General features: G+C 36.8%; 1 protein-coding gene across 3 annotated transcripts in view; it reads left to right on the forward strand.

Annotated features, from left to right (window-relative positions):
- Positions 1 to 19024, forward strand: part of LOC114495343 (fibroblast activation protein alpha) — a 71852-nt gene extending 52828 nt beyond the window's left edge. For 2 of the 3 annotated variants that reach the window (XM_036023388.1, XM_036023389.1), the window contains 8 exons: positions 2824 to 2922; positions 3254 to 3323; positions 4058 to 4252; positions 8952 to 9006; positions 16948 to 17043; positions 18082 to 18146; positions 18616 to 18688; positions 18951 to 19024. In XM_036023388.1, the coding sequence (XP_035879281.1) occupies positions 2824 to 2922; positions 3254 to 3323; positions 4058 to 4252; positions 8952 to 9006; positions 16948 to 17043; positions 18082 to 18146; positions 18616 to 18628 (593 nt within the window). In that variant the 3' untranslated portion in view covers positions 18629 to 18688; positions 18951 to 19024. Of the gene's footprint in view, positions 1 to 2823; positions 2923 to 3253; positions 3324 to 4057; positions 4253 to 8951; positions 9007 to 16947; positions 17044 to 18081; positions 18147 to 18615; positions 18689 to 18950 lie in introns of those variants that run through there. The other variant, XM_036023390.1, reaches the window with a different exon arrangement.
- Positions 19025 to 19928: the final 904 nt, after the last annotated feature.

Raw genomic sequence — 19928 nt, forward strand, 5'->3', positions numbered from 1 at the left:
ATTAGTTGCTTCAGGCACAGCAGGTGCTCATTAAAATTACCCGACTGATGGAATGACCTCATTTATCAGCTTTTTTTAAAACAAATTCTTCACATAATTTAATTAATGGGCAAATGTGGTAGTTAATATGATTTAAACAAAAATCTAATACATGATCCATCATTCTTACCATTTAATTTCATCATAATCAAAAACCTACAAATGTATAGAGAAGACATACTATGTGTCAGGTACTGGGTACCAAGGATGCTGGGTGCTGCATAAACATAGAGTGAAACAAGGTAAAAGGTGCAGCTGGGATGGTGGCATGCCTTTGCCAGATTATAGGCTTTTAATGCAAAAACCACATCGAGGAGCCCAGTCACCACCCCTCCTCTTCTAACAGTCCTATGAAATTCCATTTTGCTCCAAGGGATGAAAAAAAATGCCCACTTATCACTTATAAAAATCAACCTCAGACTGTAGAAACATTAGCAAATTTTCTAATTAAATCTGTTATTTCAGTAAGTTATGAATCAGAAAAGTTCAATAGCTAGGAACAGAATGGAGAAGAAATCAAAGTCAAAGCCACCTGGAAACACCTGTTTGTTGTCTCCAACTAACCTGTTGGAAAAATGATGATAATAGTAATACATGAATAAATAATGAAGACACACTGTGTGTTTGCTTCACACAGGATTCCTGTTATCCATGAAACCTTGACATATAAAACCCACAACAGGAGAATTAAGAGCAGGCTTCGTTGTCCTCAAAATTGTGTGTATTCCTTTTATGTGTTGATTGATTTGCTTTTAACTCTTAAGATGACACAAGCATTTCTTTCCTGGTGGGTTAGCCAAAGTTAAAACAAGATTTATGTGTCTTTTACAGCTTATGAATAGGGAACTCCCCTAAAGAACAGCATTATCTTGTAAAGTCTTGTAATACAGATCCCCCCCTCCACAGGTGAGTTTCTAGGAACCCATCTGGTATTGTTGTGAGAGGCTGCATTCGGCTTCAGTGAATTTTGGGGGAAGACTCTTTCAGTGCATTTGCCCATTTCATGATGGGTGATTTTTGAGTACACCTGCCCACACTGTGCTGAGTGTTCAGCAGTTTTTAAGCAAAAATGGCATGATCCTGTATCCCATCCTGCCTATTCACCAGATCTCACCCCAAGCAACATTTTTTTTTTGTTTCCCCGGATGAAATAAGTCCGCAAAGGGAAACATTCAGCCTATGTAGAAGAGGTGAAACAAAAAATGGCAGGAGCACTTAAAGGCATCAAAATCAACAAGTTTAAAAACTGTTTTGAGCAAAGGAAAAAGATGTCTGGATAGGTAAATTGCATCAAGTGGAGAGCACTTTGAAGGTGACTGAAGTTTAAACATGTAAGAATAAATGCACAATTTTTTATAAGTAAATTCTGGGTTATTTTTGGGTCTCCCCTCCTATACCCAAAACATCTATAATTGTTCTAAAATTAAATATAACATGTTGGAATAAAATGCCATCAGTATATGAAAACTGAGAGTTATAAGGGAAGTGGTTTGGCAAACATAGTGTAGCTCCAAGTCCTCTTCTAGTTCCCCATCTTCAAGGATTACTTTTTCAAAAAAAAAATCACAAAAATAAGTCCACAGAATGTCTTTTGTAGGAACCTCTGTATTTCAGAAATCATTCAGACTCTCTTTTAAAAAATAAAGCTACAAGCTATACGTATTATATGAAAGCCTAACTTTGCTCTAGAAGATCCTTGGTATTGCTCCCAGTTCAGAATAAAACTTACGAAAAGCCCTCTATTGCTAGAAACTTGACCTACAACATCACAAGATTTTTTCAGTTTCAAAGTTTAAAGTGTGAAACATAACTAAGATGAAATATAAACAGCTGTGTTTTAGAGGATCTTTTAAGATGAAAGACAAAAAGAGATCATAGTGTGTATATATTGTTGTTTTTACTAAGATATATAACTACTATGAGAGAAAGAATTTGAAGAAATAGGATACACAGCAATTTAATACAAAAAGGAAGAATATCCTATATTAATCAAATACAGAAGGAAAGAGTTAACAAAGAAATAGATATTTAAAAAACAAGAATGTATTTGAATTCACACACTAGAAATTTTAAAACACTTTTATAACTACTTAAATAATTATTTTAAATTTGGGGTTTCAGAAATATAGATATTACTTCTACGTTTTTTAGTGAATGATAAAAATAAATGTCATCTACTCAGGTCAAAACTTCACATTAAAAAAGAAAAGTTGGAGATAGGGAAATATGGTGTAATGAACATTCCTGGGGTGTGATTCTGCTCAAAATGTGTTTTGATTCTGTAAAAATCAGTTTAGGACATAATGATTGCTGTCCTTCAGAAGTTCATACCTGTTTTAAAGGCTGGATTAAAAATAAGCTTGCAGCCCTGGCTGGCATAGCTCAGTGGACTGAGCGCGGGCTGGGAACCAAAGTGTCCCAGGTTCGATTCCCAGCCAGGGTACATGCCTGGGTTGCAGGCCATAACCCCCAGCAACCACACATTGATGTTTCTCTCTCTCTCTATCTCCCTCCCTTCCCTCTCTAAAAATAAACAAATAAAATCTTTAAAAAATAAGCTTGCCAATATGAAATTCTTTAAGAAATCCTTATGTAGATTAAGTTTCATCTGTGAGGTGGGGAGGTGGGGCTGGGTAGGTCAGGGGAAAGTTGTGGTGGAAAAATGGAGATAACTGTACTTGAACAATAATAAAAAAATAAAATTAAACCCAAAGGAACTCTTAGAAAGGGAATTTTCTCATGGAAATGCTAATTAAAAATGAACATTTTATTTTATTTTTTAAGAAATTAAAATCTTGGAAGAAAACAAGGAATTGGAAAATGCTTTGAGAAATATCCAGCTGCCTAAAGAGGAAATAAAGAAACTTGAAGTCAATGAAATTAGTAAGATCTTTAAAAACTTCTCTTTTATAGACATGAAGTTGAGCACTTACCTACCTTGCTTTAAAAAATGATAGTATAAATTTTATAGTTCAAATCTTATAATATTATGGGATATACTTTCAATTTTAGAAAATGTGTGTCTAGAAAAACAATAATTCAAGATTTCTAGTAATTCCTATATTAGAAAAAAACATAAAAATCAATTTAAAACATATTTTTGATGAATAGTTTACTAGCGATAAATTAATTTTATGCTATTAATGTTATTAAAGAAAGTAAACAATGCTATGAGTATAGTGGAATAAAGATTTTTCTCCTTTTTTTCCCTAAGCTTTATGGTACAAGATGATTCTTCCTCCTCAGTTTGACAGTTCAAAGAAGTACCCCTTGCTAATTCAAGTGTATGTAATATTTTCTTTGGTGTAAAAAGTATTTCCTGAAAATATGTTGGATTAAATACACATTTATGAGATAGAATGAACCACTCTCCTTAGTAGCATTTCCTATTGATGCTGTTTTATATATTCTTCTACTAATAAGAGTAAATAAAATATGGCTATTTAAATAGACTGAGGAAGTTTGGGACTTTAAATGGACTTGCTTACATTTGCTGTGTTGAATTTCCTTTGTATGGCAAATTGCCGAATGTGTCAGAATACCTTTGAGATAAATTGCAGCCAAAAAAAATATTGTAAATCATCTTAGCGTCTTATGTAATTGAGTTTGAAATGAAATAAGGGAATGGAATACATTTAGTGGAATCACACCCAAAATCAGTGCTGACCTACACACAATTTGCTTAAAACACCATGCATTTTTTTTAGTATATCTTATGTCTGCTTTTAGCAAGTGGCAGGTGGCAGAAATGACGAAAAGCCCACACATATTCCTTGAAATGCCAACCCTAGATGTATCCGTTTTGGGGAATAGGAGAGGCTGTGTCCCAAAACAACTTCCTTGTAGCAAACCTCTGGGAAAAGCCTGGTCCTCTCTTGATTTTGAGCCAATTCTAATGCCACTGTTATTGAAATTTTATCATACAAATGTACTGGGAAATATGAAAGGCAATTCTTGGCCATGATGGGAAGTCGAGTTTTACAAAAGAATCAGAGATTCTCTCTTTCCTTTTCTTTAGGTATGGTGGTCCCTGCAGTCAGAGTGTAAGGTCTGTATTTGCTATTAGTTGGATATCTTATCTCGCAAGTAAGGAAGGGATAGTCATTGCCTTGGTGGATGGTCGAGGAACAGCTTTCCAAGGTGACAAACACCTATACGCAGTATATCGAAAGCTGGGTGTTTATGAAGTTGAGGACCAGATCACAGCTGTCAGGTGAGCACCTGTCATTCAAGCAGAAATTGATGTGCAACAGAAGTTATGGGCTTAATTCTTTTTGTCTATTTTTATAATGTCTATTTTTCCAACTTCATCTAAAGCTATCATTAATCTTAAAGGAAGATTTTTGTCCAATATGAGAAAAAAAATATTCATGGAAGAGAGCTGATGTGTAGAAAAATGATTTATAGTGATAAGTGACAAATATTCTTTTTCGATGTTTGTCATTCTAATAACATTTCATTTATTAATGTGGCTCATAATTAGCAGAAAAATTTGTATAGCTGTAGGGATAGTCTGTAGAAAACCAGACAGCTGAATTTGCTCAAGTATTGTGGATTCTAGCTCGCAAATTTAGGAATAGGTCAAGATTTCATTGGCACTATGTATTGGTAGATGTTAAGCATTTATTTGTAATTAAATAAGCTGTGAAGCTCGGTTGTGTTAGCATGAAAGTGTTTCTTTATTTTCGCTTGACAAAAAGTTTATTTTACATTGTAGAAATTGTATTATGAAAACATTTAGAGAAAAGACAGATTCAGAATCTGAGTTTTACTTCCCAACTACATTCTCAACCACAATCTATGGCTCAATCATCTTTTCCTAAAAAAAAAAAGTCACCAAATTGTTGCTTATTTGAAAACACTTTTCAGGATTTTCTGGATAATTCTCTATAGTTGTCAGGTTTCTGTTATTATGGTGTAAGTAGATGAAGTTGGCGAACAGTAGTTTAAAAATGTAAAAGCTGACACAGGCTGACGGCACCCAGTCCTAGGTGTGTGTGCATGTCGGCCAGAAGTCAGGCACTGTGTCACACCAAATAGCGATTCAGAAAATTCATTAATACATTTCCTTTATCATCTTAATGTTATTAATAGTTATTGATTTTATTCAGCATCTACAACACAGATTGTATTTAACATCTAGGAGCCAGGCCCAGACAACACTTTTCTGTATTTTGTCTGTAATTAAAGCAGAAAAGTTTAGACTCACAAGTAATTATTTTTTGAATAGAAAAGTAATCATAACCCATATGTTTGCAATTTTTTCTTCCACTCTGTGAACAGTAATACACACAAAAATGGATTAAAAACAAACTATTTGAGTAAAATCTTACAAATCAATAAGTAGATTATCAAATAACACTACACAAATCTGTGGACATCATTCATGCCTAAGTTGTAGGAAGTTTCATCTATTTTACTAGTTCATATTATTGACCTTTCTACTATTAACTCTGGGAGCATCTTCTGTCTGACAGAGAGAAGTAGGATAGTTAAAAAAAAATCCACGGGGAGATCAGCTTCTCATATAAAAACTGCGGTGTGCCTTAATGTTAACACAATTGTCAGCATTATAGACTGAAATCTTTGAAGAGTTTTATTTGGCACTGCAGACAAACCTTTTTGTATTTAAGCCATACAATAAACACCAAAGACATGTAAATCCCAGGACTACTTCAAAAGACAGAGATGTAAATTATGCGTCATTTATAATTTAATTATTTTCCAAAATTAATAGAGCTAAAAAGTGGTTTGTTTTGGCATTGGTTATCAATCTCATGAGCATCACCATTCATCACCACAACCTAGCAATAACAACCAAAGACAGCATTATATTCTTGCCCATTTATTTGCCACCAGAAGTACAGCATTCAAATTTAAGAATATCTGAAAAACAGAAAAGATAGCTTCTTAATGTGTTCCTTAGATGGAATGAAAATTTAAACCTGAAGCCATTCTATAAACCTTAACAAAAATTGTTATTTCTGATGTTCAACATATAGCAAAGAAAGCCACAAATTTTCCTGATTTTCACAATGACTTAAATGCTTTAGGCATTTAGCACTAAAGATGGACCAGAGACGTTACTTGGCTACCTTTATCTTCAATGAGCCGTTTTTAGAATGGAACCTAAAGAAGGTCTCCTGCTACAAATCAGGCATATCTTCACTCATTTACTCAGCCTTTCAACAAGATCAAAAACTCATGCCCACCACTGCAATACACTTTGTATAAAATTTTCCAGATTTCAATCCCTATTTTCAATGTACTTACAATCTTTGTAAAGTGGAAACCACCTATGCTCTAAAGGGACAGCATTGCTGTTTGATAAAACTTTCAGTAAGCATCCTAGTGGGCAAGGGGCAGCTGAGTGGCCCACGCAAGGGACATATGCAACAATGGAGATGCCAGTTGGGGCTATCCTTGGTTTTGCGAAAATGAAAAGGAAGGCTTGAAGCCCAATGCTTTGAGAAAACAAGCTAAAAGGGGTAGATTTATGAGGACAATCCTGAGAATAACTCAGGCACATGACTCCCCCAGAGGTGTTTTAAGAATCTGACACTGAACGTCTGACCTAGGGAACTGGGATTTTAATCTCTCTGTCATAGCACTCAAATTACCTCCCCCCGCAAAAAGGGAAATTTGTCCCTGTGAATCTCTTATAAAATTCAATCTGGATAAATTTTTTATATACTAAAAGAAAATTATATATACATGTTTGGAAATAACAGTAAATACTAGTCAGGGTCAATAAATAGATTCAAAGGAAAGCAGAAAAAATACAAAATAAACCATACAACCTCACAACTTTTAACTATACAAAATAAATCTTTCAAAGCAGATGCTTGTGAGGTCAAAAAATGACTGAAACTAGAACCTGCTTTCTTTGAGGTGCTCTGTAGATGTTACATATGTGAGAGACACAAAACTCCACTGATAATAGAGTAAATTTTGCTCATTTGGAGGGTATTTGGTATTTTTGACATTCTCACAATTTTGAAATTTTGTATAACTTAAGGGTTAATGGTAAGGAGGAATTATATGATAAAAATACATTATATCATACTGTTATACATGTTACCAATAAGAACATTTCCAAAACAGAATAACTAGAATTGTAAGTTGACCTTTGGTCTAGGGCCATTTTTATGAGAGAAAAGTTGTAAAGTTCAGTCCAGCATTCTCAATTAGAAAAACATGCTTTTTCATTTGTTACTAACATTTTGTTGATTTAACCACATTATCAACAGTATTTCTGATAACCCTCCTGGAAGCTCTTCAGAATTTGGAAGTAAATTTTATAGAGTCTTGTTGGTCTCAATGTGCTCAAATTATCTGGGTAACCTTTAACCTAGTCCTGTCACATTAAGTGTTAATGTTTCATTTCCATGTTAACTATTGTGCTATTACTTCCTGTAAATGTCATCATTTCAGAATAAACCTAGAAAGGGAGCTGTTAAGAATTTCCTGTTCCCATATATAATCTGTTACTTGCTTTTACCCTAGACGCAAGCAATATGATTGCTAGCTTCTGGGAAATCATAAAAATCACGCTTGGTTTTATGGCCCAGAACTATCTTCAATCACTAGTGGTGAGCTGACTTTTTTAGTGAAGGAAATGCACCTTTTCTTCTTTCTTTTGGTTTTTGAAGTTTGTGGAAGAACTGCCAGAATGCCACAGTTTGCTGCACATTTTCTCACTTCACTGTGAATGGCATCCACACAGGTAGCAACTCTCCATTTGCTACTGCATTTCTTCCCTGTACTCTCCAGTGTCCCTCAGAATCAGTGTTGGGTAAGCTGTGACTGACGGGGCTTCTTCCCATCTGTTTGTCCCGGGCATTTGCCCAACTCTACGCATTGGAGATGTACACGTCGAATCGATGCAGTGAGCAAAATGGTCACTGTAGGAAACTCAGTTTTTCAACTAATAAAAATCACTCCATCCTGCTTTAGGAGAAGAATCAGAAAGAGCATTAACATAACTGAAGGGAACAAAAAAATTGTATTTTTCTGGGATCGTGTGTCACATTGACTGCTCCCCTCCATCCTGTTACTGCCCTCTGCAATGGCTCCTCCAGTTGTTTTTTTCATCCACTGCTTCTGTTTCTCTGAGATTCTTGAGTTTTTATCAAATTATTCCCAGAATAAATCACAATTTATAAATCACAAACACTAGCCCTCTCGAGGGAGCGTGAAATAAATTAGCTTGAAACACTCTCACTCTCTCTTTTTTCTTTTTTGTACCAACCTTGTAAAGTTACATTTCTGAGGGCTTCCCATGGCTTTTAAAGGTTGCCCTTCAGCATGCCCCTTGCTCCTGAGCAGAGATTTATTTTCAAAATAGTGTTCAAATGGAGGCTCTGCTATGATAGAGCTCCGCTTAATCATGTCCATATCCTAAAAGATGCAAATCATTGTCCTTACCATGATAAATGCAGGGTGCTCAAATACAAGATGGTACAGAGATAGATATTTTTCCACAGATGAATGCAACCAGCAGTGAGATGGTGATTAATATCTAAGTAAAAAGGTCGTGAGAAATTGATGAAACAAAATAGCAACAACAGAAACCTCTTTTTCTACAGCTGGAGATTTGGAAATATGGTCCTCCCATGGTGACATTACTTGTTGTATTACTGTGAGCCACCCACACAGCTAGAATACGAGGCCTTCCAGCCTGAAAAGTACTACTCAGTAGATGTACAGTAGAGTCTAGAGGATCTTTTTATCCTTTTTAGAAACATGATAATATTATTTTAATTATTTGTAAATGTAGCCTGATTATGCATGTGTTTAAACAAAGAAAATATAGCATTTTATTAAATTTTTGGATTAAATATGCTTGTGTAATGAAGTAAATGTCATGTGTACACAATTAAAATTCTAAAAATTTGTTTCTTTTACTTTAGAAAATTCATAGAAATGGGTTTCATTGATGAAAAAAGAATAGCCATATGGGGCTGGGTGAGTTGTTTTATGTGTTTTACGCCTGTTATTCAGTTCTGCAATTATCATCTTCTAAATTGTTCGCTTATAAGGTTTCTCATGAAATGTTAATGTTGGCACATAATTTAATCTGTCAATGAAAACAGTCAATTTTAATAATCTGGGCTTCAAAGTGATGGCTATAAGTTGTTCCCTTTTTTCAATCGTTTAGTTTCTTCCCTATTTAGCAAATTAATTTATAACTGACACTCTTACTTAATATTTTGGTGTTAGATTATAGTATACTGAACTGAACCATGTTCATCAGAGGTTGAATTCCCTTCATTATTTTAAGATTAAGATATTTTACTTTACATTTCATCATTTTATCTTAATGAAAAGCTAAGCTAAAATTTGAAATTACAGGAACTTTCAGAATATAAATCCCCAGGATCTCTCCTATGCCAATCATATCTTGTTTGATTTGGGGGCAGAGGGGAAATCAACATTTTTTACCCAGACCTAATATTAATTTGTGCCCATCAGAGAGAGAGGGAGTGTTCAATTTCCTAGTTGTAGGTCATGAAGAGCTGTGCGGGTCTTTAAAATACATGTTAAAAGAAAGCAGCAGAGGTTATGGGTCATGGACAATGAAGTCCCTGAAAAGGTCAGAGAAATACCGGAAAGGACTTAGATTTGCCTCCTGTAAATTATGATAATCACCCTTCAAGAAAGATTTCCTGTTTCACTTTTTGGTCTGAATTTGTACATTTGCAAGTCAATTTGAAGCCATTTGTGCTTGGGTTGTTTTTCCTGGCTGTTTTCTGTGAGCGGCCTGCACAAGGCGGAAGGAATGAAGCCTAGTGTTGAAGGGAATCTGCAGAATTGGGCTCAAGTCTGAGCTCAGTGACCAGGTGAAGAGCTGTTATGAATTTGTGGAAAGTTGTTACTTCAGGCTGTTTGTTCTTTCTTAAAACTATCAAATTTAAGTATCTAAACACACTGGTGGGATTCAAAGGGAATAAATAAAATATTTCAGATAAGACCATTCCTACCATCCATTTTTATGATGTTTCCTAAAGTGAATTCTTGAAAGATTCAAATTTCAAGCTGAACACTTACATATAATCATTAATATTTCTCTTAGAAGTTTACTTTGGTTTTATTTTAGGCTTTGAAATAACCATAAAGTGGAACTTTTAATTTCATTTCTGGAAAATTCTAAGTATTAGTTTGGCAGAGAACCATCTACATGGGGTGATTTAAGGAACCCACTCATCACCCAGAAATACATCCATCCATCAGTCTGAAATTCTTCAATAAGACATTCTCACCATGCCTGCACAAATGCTTCTGGAAGAAATAGTATATCAGGCCCCCTTTATTGTTGCCTTTCCAACATGGCAGTGGTTGTGAGATGAGCCCTGAGAGCATGTGTGGGAGAAGAAATGAGTGAATGGCTAACAGATATAACACTAGAGCAGCCCCTTAATCAGCAGGAGGACTTGGGAGGTCCTGAAGGAAAAATACCTTACTACTATCTTGTTTTTATCAGTTCTTTGAGTGTAAGACCAATATATATTTATTAGTCCATCCATCTCATTGTTGACTCATTTGTTGCTTCTTCCATGTGCAAAAAATTTAATGGCTCTTAACTTGGTCTTCTATAAGGTACTTTAAAGGATAACAAGATGAGTAAGTTATTTCCTTGGACGTCTAATAGAGAGAAAGAAAGAAAGGAAAGAAAGGAAGAAAGAAAGAAAGAAAGAAAGAAAGAAAGAAAGAAAGAAAGAAAGAAAGAAAGAAAGAAAGAAAGAAAGAGAGAGAGAGAGAAAGAGAGAGAAGGAAGGAAGGAAGGAAGGAAGGAACGGAGGGAGGGAGGGAGGGAGGAAGTGGAAGAAAGAAAAAGAATTGCTCAGCAAATGTTCCAAGTGTGAAAAGAGATACAACTTGTGGAGAAAACTAGGGAGAAGAGTAGTTAATTCTGGCTGTGAGAGCCAAGGGGAGATTCAGAAATGAGGCAGCATTTGAGCTTGGTGACAAGGTGAGTTAAGGGGCATTCCAGGCAGAGCGAAGACCGCATTGCCCAGGTCCTAAGGTTAACAAAGAGTATGTATCACAAATGGGGGCTCTGAGTTTGTTAGGAATGTTTGCAATTTCAGGAATAGGAGGCATATGATGAAGAAGGTGAGGCAAGTCTGGGTAAGTAGATAGCCAGATAACAGGAGTCCTTTTAGGCCATACAAGGGAGAATGAGCTTTATCCACAACTCTGTGACATGTTTCTCTCCTCATTTTTATATGTTCTGTGGTCTTTACACGCCATTTATTAAGTGTTGGTGTTTCTCTGTGTCTAGCCTTCACTCTCATTGTTCTTCATGTCCTTGGGGAAACCCACGTGGTTTCCAGGATAATGAAACTGCCGCATCCCTGCCACTAGCCCACATCTCCTTTCTGAGCTCCACCTTTCATAGACCTACTGATCACCTCTTCCCAGCATCTTACGGGGTCCTCCAGTTTAACTTTCCCAAACTAAACTTATTATAGTCTTCTCTAAAACAAGTCCTCATCTTTATTAAGGATCTCACCACACACCTTGCCACACAAGTTATTAAGTTCAGAGCTATTTCAACTTTACCTGCTCCCTGATTCCAAACATTCTGTTGGCTAGTAAATTCTGTCAGTTCTACCTTCAAACATCAAAACCTGTTCTCACTGACATTGCCATAGTTCAAGTTTCTTCATATGTTATTTAGACCAGAGCTTCTCAAATTTGGGCTTACATGAGCATCACCTGGAGAACTTGTTAAAACGCAGTTTCCAGGGATCGACTACTTGAGATTATGAGTTGATGCTCCAGGTGGAACACTAGGATTTCAAATACGATCCCAGGTAAGGCCGATTCTTTTGGTCCATAGGTTGTATGGTACCAGTTTAACTCTTCCAGTTGCTCTTAACTAGCCTCACTTCTTTGGCCTCACAAGCTCCACTATTTCTAATAAAGTTACTGTTATAGAACACAATTCTTACCAAGTTGCTTTCCTGCTTATATATTTTGTAGGGCTACACATTGACCTCAATCTAGTGCACAACACATTTCCTTGCATGCCAAGCCCTTGGCACGCTGATTGCAACCTAGTTTTCCAGTCTCATCTTTCTCCCCATGCCTGCTGAATAATTCCACTTATGTCTGTACTTCCTTGTTCCAGTGATTTTGTATATCCTGTTCCCTGCACCTGCGATGTCTATTTGATTCTTCCATTTCCCACCTATTCCTCACGCCACAATGGAAAATTGTTACTTGCTCTTTTAGACCCAACACTGATATGACTTTTGGTGCTCCAACAGCTCTTTATAGTGCTTTTATAGAAATTGCAATGTTTTATCTTCTCTGTCTATTGGTTTTTCCCACAAAAATGTCCACTCATCAAGGGAATGGACTTTGTCTTTTTTAGCTTTGTTTCTCAAATGTTTAGCACAATACTTTGCCACATCATAAAACTATGCTGTTGTTTAAACTGAATTTATCTTTATAAGTCAGTGTTACCCTAAATGTGTTCTATTAGTTCCAAGAAATGTTTTGAGAAAAGATTTTCTGCTCTAATAATTTGATAAATCATAAATTCTATATAATAGTATATATAGGTTCTTTGAAAAAGTATTAAAGAATCCTGTTGTATTTTGTCTAATACAGTATTACCAAAAAGTATTCGATTCCAGGATACCTCTTTGAGAAGTGCTCTAGAACTCAACAGGGAGTGGAGTTGCTTTCTTAGAAAGATACTCTTGACTACCAAGTAAAGGATGGCCTGGGGTGCAGGGAAAGAGTGGGCCAAGGAGTTAAGAGACCAGCAATACTGGCAGAAATACCACGGGCCTGAATTTAGGCAGTGAATTAAGTGATGGGAACAGGTCATAGCTCTGAGTGTTCTTTTAGAGTGTAATAAGCAGGGACCAATGGGAAATTGGAAAGGGAGAAAATGTAAACACTGAGAGTAACCATGAGGGTTATTTAGCTAGTACTGCATTCCATATTTGGGAAGGAAATATCTGACTCCATAAAGTGTTAGGCATGTCACTGGTCTGAGAAATACACTGTAGCTCACCACACAGCACTGTTTGAAGTCAGTTGGCCAGTAAGCAGCAAATCCTACATTTTCCTCCACTATCCAGATTAAGAAGAGAAGAATAGGAATTTTTATCTTACACTTTTTTTTTCTGGCTCACACAAACCAAAGTCCTCTATCCCTGTCTTTACCTGCTTATTAGATATCCACTATGCCTCCAGTACTATGCCTAAAAAGTGTCTTTGTGACAGTGGTATTAACTGGGTCCTTTTGTGCCTCAGAGGACATTTGGCAAACTCTAGGGAGATTTTTGGTTGTTACAACTGCTGTGGTACTACTGGCATCTGTTGAAGAGAGGCCAGAGATGCTGTTAGTTGTCTCACAATGCTCAGGACAGACTCCCACAAGAAAAGAACTAGGAACTATCCGGACCAAAATGTCAACAGCACTGAGGTTGTAAAACCCAAGCTTATGCAAAGAAAAATTGAAGCATTTATTTTCTGACAATGAAGAGCAGCAGGGGTTTTGCCTAAATTATTAGAATAACAACCACATTTATAGGCTTTGCTTTGTTAATATAGGCCTAGCCAGGTGGTGTTGAATAAGCATTAGTTCATGATTTAATCTTAGTTCCTTTCTCTTCCAGTGACTAATTATAAGCAATTTGAATTGCTATGTGTGATCAGCGATGTAAAAGTAGGACAAATGCACCTCTAATGAGACCATATTAGATTCTAAACTTAAAGTTCCCCAGAACCTGTGCTCTAGTGCAGGGACATAGCGGACACGGCGTGGCTTGTAGAGCCCAGTGTCCTGGAACTGGGTCCCGCCGCTGCTGCTCACTGACTGCGTGACTGTTCTATTCTTCCTCTGAGCCTCAGTTTCCCCATCGTGAAACTCAACAGTAATTTCCTCACCAACTCACCTTGAGGGTTAGATGCGTTAATAGAAAAGTCATTATTAAACAAATATGTATTCTATTCCTACTGTGTTTCAGATCATATTCCCAGTGCTGGTGATATATTCATTAACAATACAGGGAAAAAAAGTCTACCTTTCTGGAGTTGGGAATGGTTGGAAGAAAGACAATGAGCAAGATAAAAAAGTAAAATGTTTAGGATGTTAAACGCAGTTAAGGGCTGTGGAGAAAAGCAAAGCAAGAAAAGAGCATGGTGTGCAGGGTGGATAGGTTTTTATATTAGAAGGACAAGTGAACTTCTTTTTTGTGTGTTAGGATTTAAAATGGGGAGAAAGTAAGTCATGCCAATTTTGGGGGCAAGAGCATTCTGGGCAGAGAGTGGCATCCTTTGCCAAATTTCCGGGGCTAGGAGAGTGCGAAGAACATCAGGATGGCCAGAGAGCAAGGGGAAGATGTGAGGTGGGAGAAGGGAAGCAGATTGTGTAGGATCACAGAGACCTTTGTGATAATCTCAGCCATATAAACATTAGCTCATTATTATTGCCTGTAGGTAAAATGTTCCAATGTGCTTTATAGCTCACATAAAAATATTCCATAAACCCCTCAAAATTCTGTGCCCTTCTAAAAATGTTTTTAAAGATATCCTTCATTTAAGCAAAATGGCAAGGCGTCTAAGTGCAAAGGACAAAATTCTAGAATTCTCATGGCCAATCTGCTCCGTGGGTTCTTTTCTTGCGGCAGCCACCCACTCTGCCTTGGAGCCCCACCCAAGGGAGAGCAGAAAAAAGTTAACTCTAGTGCTTTTTTTCTTCTTCATTTCTACAATAAGAATAGTTTTGCTAGGCTGCCTGAGAAATTAAACTACACCTTCTTTTGTTGTGCTGCTGCTAGTATAGTTTTGCTCTTAGAGATGGTTTGTATTCATACTGAGAACATGAAAATTTTATTTAGATACAGCACCATTATCCAATCATGGAGTAGGTACAGATTAAGAATTTCTAAGATTTTGAGCAGATATATTCAAAAACCTTTTTACTATGTGCAAATGCTTTCAATTTCCAATCTCACTCCATGCTATTTTCTGTTCCGGGGCACAGGAGAGGAGAAGCAGGACCCAGCATTGTTATTTGCAGTGAACACACTTTCCCAACAAAACCATAAGCAGTAATAATTTTTCTAAAGGACTCGGGCTGACTCTACTCTCATTTGAGTCTAAAATTATGAAGGAAGGAAAGGTCTTCTGTTCCAAGAGTAGTTGTTGCTAATCTACTCATCAAAACAAATTATTTTTGTATTATAGGTGAAAGTTTGAACCTGAGAAAATTTTCACTTACCAAAAAGATTTAAAAAATTTTAAAGCAAAAAAAATCCTTTAATGTATTTTTCTGGTCTTTTTATTTTAAAAATTTATTGGGGTGGCATTGGTTCATAAGATTACATAGGTTTCAAGTACATTTCTCCTGACATGATTTTGAAGTCCAAATATTTTTTCTGTTTTTAAAATATATCTTTCCCCTGTTAAAACATGTTTAACATGTTTAACATGGTTTCTCCACGTATGATAAAAAGAGCACATGGTACAATCAGAAACACCTCTTTATTCTATGTTTTGGAGTCAAGGGTCCTCAGTAAAATTTTCCAGAGCTGGAAACATAAAGCTATAAACTAGAGAAGTCTTCCTTTAACTGTTGAATTCAGCAAGATTGTTTAGCTTATTCCGCCATTTCATGTATTTTATGGATTAAGATTAGACTCCTGCCACTGCCCTGTGGACTTGTCCCATTTGTCTGTCTGTGTGTCTGTCAGCTTTTCTCTCTTGCTTTGTAGAGCTCTCACACTCATTCTTCCACCCTCTCTAAAGACTGACTTTTCTGTACCAAATGGTGATACAGCTTTCTGACCTGAGGAAAATGATTTCCGGGAATTTGTGGAAATAACATTTTAAAAACAAAGTACATTGTTAGTGGGAGAGTCATACTGTCCTCCTGTGACTTGCAGGGATGTCCCAGCATTGGGGCAAGAGTAAACACAGAGACTCACTTCTTAATCTAGCACACACATTTTTGGGAGAAGGGAGGATCCATGGCCCAGAACACTGCCTGCTCCATGTTTCCAGAAGAGACTCTCCCAGCAAGTGCATATGGGTTAGATGTGCCTTCCAGGGAGAGGCGCAGCCTTATTATGATGCTCTGGTTTCTTCTTCATTTTTTAGAAAAGGTTCCAATTTCCAAGGGACATGGGCAGACAACTCTTCTGTTTTAGAGTCACATTTCTGAGTTACCTATTGGTTGCCAGAGGAAGAAAAGCGGTGAAAGCTAAATCTGCCCTTTACCCTGAAATTTGTATTCCTTTGTGTCTTTCTTCATTTTCCTATCAAATTTATGGGAGGGTATGTAAACTTTTAAAAAAACACCATTGGCTTTCCCTTATTTGAGCTGCCTGCCAGAAACCCTTAAAACAGAATATGTAACATGACATTATACAAAAAACCCTGGCCATGTCTTAGACTATCTGCAAGGTTCTTATGTCCTTCCCTTGCTGTTCTGTTATGAAAATAAGTAACTACACAGATACAAGTTCTGCCTCACAGGACTTTTGCAAATTATGGGAAGTAGCTTGCATTTACATTTTAGGAATAATCTTTTTTGGTTCATTTCTTTCAAGTAAAATTCTGTTTTGCTGAGCAAGGCCTGGTTGGAAAAATATAGAAGAGAAAAAAAGAGAAATTTTTACAGAAAAAATTACAATTATAGCCGTGTCTTAAACTGCTTCTGCCATGTTCTGATCAGCACACCAAGTATTTATAATATACTAAGGATGAAATTACTGTTATGCCTCATAGAGCTTGCTGCCAAGGGTGTAAGGTAGACATTTAATCCACCCCATGCATGTTCCCCAGCTCCCATCAGTGCTTATTGCGAGTAAAGTTGCTATAAAAATATAGAGGAAGTTTATGAAAGTAAATGTGGACTAACTCATAACAATGTCTCTACAGTCTTATGGTGTTACGTTCATCACTGGCCCTTGCGTCCGGAACAGGTCTTTCAAATGTGGGATAGCAGTAGCTCCAGTCTCCAGCTGGGATATTATGGTATGGAAGCATTTTGTAAACGTTGCTGAAAAAAAACATTTAACACATAATTACTCTTTATTTGAGGTTTGATAAAAAAACAAATGAACAGTAAAATTCACCTCAGCATCACTGGGGGAAATACAATGTATAAATAAGGTTATTTTTATGACTCATTATAATCATCACAATCAACAAAATTTTACAGTGAGGAAGGACTTGTCCAAAATCCAACATATCTTTTTCTTTCCAGAAACCTTGTTCCTCCGGCTGAAACAAACCTTTATAGTCAGAGGTGACTGGCTTTCTGAAAGCTCACAGTTGCAGGATAGCTGGATTTTAAGCACATCCTATACAAAGTCAGACAGAGCCTAGTAATTCACCTCCACACCACCATTTTGAAGCTTCCAGCACCATTGCTCCAGGAATCATAACATAAATATCTGTTTCAAGAAGTACACCTCTCCTAGCTGCCTATTTCTATGATTAGTATCAATGAAGGATGATTGTTTAGAATTAACTCTAATAATTGGTATGAAATTAGATTTCATCATATCCTCTTCCCTGTGTTTGGGGGAAATGAGATGATTGTGACTTGTAGGAATCTTTATTCAGAAAAAAAGTATATGTATGTTGGAGGAGGAGGATTTAGAGGACATATTTCCATCCCAGAATAATTAACATGAAGGGAATAATACAGGTGGCTGCATTTGTGATTTCCTTTAAAATATAATGAGGGTCATTCCATGGGGTCATTCCTATCTCAACATTCCCTCAACTGATGTGCTTTGGGTAGAAGTAAAAAAGCTAAAATTCAGCTCTTTCTAATGATAGATGCTCCTGCTTCCACATTCTCCTCCTCCATTACCTCTCTAGCCCCACGGAGGCAAATTGCAGAGCAGAAATTTTGGGAGGAGCATCACAGTGCAGGAAAGCAAAGCCCTCCCTCAGCAGCTGCACATGGGATCACTGAGGAGCAGTTATCGAACCAGGGGGTCTCACTGGTTAATTACAAGGCACATATCATATGTAAACAACACATTCTTATTTATTTTGTAGCGTCAATCTACACAGAGCGATTCATGGGTCTCCCAACAAAGGATGATAATCTTGAGCACTATAAAGTAAGAATTTTTTGTTTTATTTGGGTCACTAATTTATTTAAAGTGTGCAAAATAATTTCAAAGCTGCCATTCAGAGTTCACACTTTTGCTGGGTCCCCAAGCAAATGTGATGATCTTTTGTTAGCTGCAAAACACCTCACTAGAAAGAAATTTACTCCTTTTGGATTTTATTCTTTCTTTCCCCTGCCTTCTCCCCACCCCCAACCCCTACACAGCTGAGCAGGCATCATTTATGCCTAAGGTCTCACTCATATGTACATATGACACATAAACTTTCAGTTTTTCAAACCAAGAATCAGATGGAAGTAATGCAAATGATGAAGAAAATGTGTTGCTCTGACTCTTAAATATTTATCAACCAAAGCAATACATAATTTCAGTATTGGTGCTAAGTCCATTGCACAATGATTTAGCTAGTTTTCTATTAGAACTTGCAGCAACTAAAATGTTAATTTTTCCTCTTTTCCAGAATTCAACTGTGATGGCAAGAGCAGAATATTTCAGAAATGTAGACTATCTTCTCATCCACGGAACAGCAGATGGTGAGGTTTAAGCAAGACTCTTACACATAAAAATACTGAGCCAGCATCACTTTGTTTAAGAAACATTAAGCATCCTCCTATGCCCATGCTCAGGGTCAGTACCTAAGAGTCAGGGACATTTCCATAAATGAGTGTGATTACGCACTGCTGACAATGTCAACGGCATGACTAGATAATTGTTGGTGCTCATTTCCAGGCAGTACATTGTCACTCTGTGCTTTCTGGTATTTAACAGCGCTTTAACTCTCTCTCTTTGTTGCAGATAATGTGCACTTTCAAAACTCAGCACAGATTGCTAAAGCTCTGGTTAATGCACAAGTGGATTTCCAGGCAATGGTACATAATTTCATTTTACTCATGTTCATGGCCTTAGACCCCTAAGCAAAAAGGAGGAACCTTATTTTTAATTTCCTTTTGTTTTACTAAAACCTGACAAACAGACTGAAGGGTAGAGTAGGCATAACATCAGCAAATGAATCTGGATCTTTCTTTAATTCTCTGAAGAACATTAAGCTAAGTCATAGCGCCTCTGGTGATTCCAGTTGAATCATGTAAAAAATAAAGGCATCCATTTGATGAGATGATCTCCTAGCTCACACATTCAATAGCTCTGTGGTCCTATATGTTGAGACCCTGCAAAAACCTGGGAGCCCCAAAGTAGCTGTAAGATCCTGTTATTCAGTAAGAAGTAATTGCAGAACATTCTCAGAGACCCTGGAGGCTCCCTGAAGTCATGCAGCTCCACTCGGAGTTAGGAAATATTTCCTTCGGTTATGTCCTCAGCTCCTGACACATACTTGGCCCCACCACGGGAGCTTCCATTTTCACTGAGGGGAAGAATGAATGAGCTAACTGTAAGATCCAGGCTGCATGAGGAATAGGAAATGAAAACAGAGGGAAATAAAGCAAAGCAAAGGCAAGGGAGACAATCTTTCCCCCTCTTAGGGAAGCATAGATTCTTCCTCACTCACTTATATTGAACAACAATCCAGAAAAGGAAACCCCCATCTTTTTGAAATTTGTTTTTTTAAAATAATGTACAAGGGTGAGATGAGATTTTTCTGGTCTTTTTTTTTTCACTGTGACCCTCCCCAAAGTAAATTCAGTTTATAAGTCCTTAACATTACACATGACCACTAGCCACCTTTATTCAGTGAAAACTATAATCTTACCAGCATCTTTCCAACAGTAGAGTTTAATCTATGACACCATATTTCTTCTTTTTTAATGATACTGTTTT

Source organism: Phyllostomus discolor, chromosome 4 (genome assembly GCF_004126475.2).
Source record: "Phyllostomus discolor isolate MPI-MPIP mPhyDis1 chromosome 4, mPhyDis1.pri.v3, whole genome shotgun sequence".
In the NCBI taxonomy this organism is placed as follows: Eukaryota; Metazoa; Chordata; class Mammalia; order Chiroptera; family Phyllostomidae; genus Phyllostomus; species Phyllostomus discolor.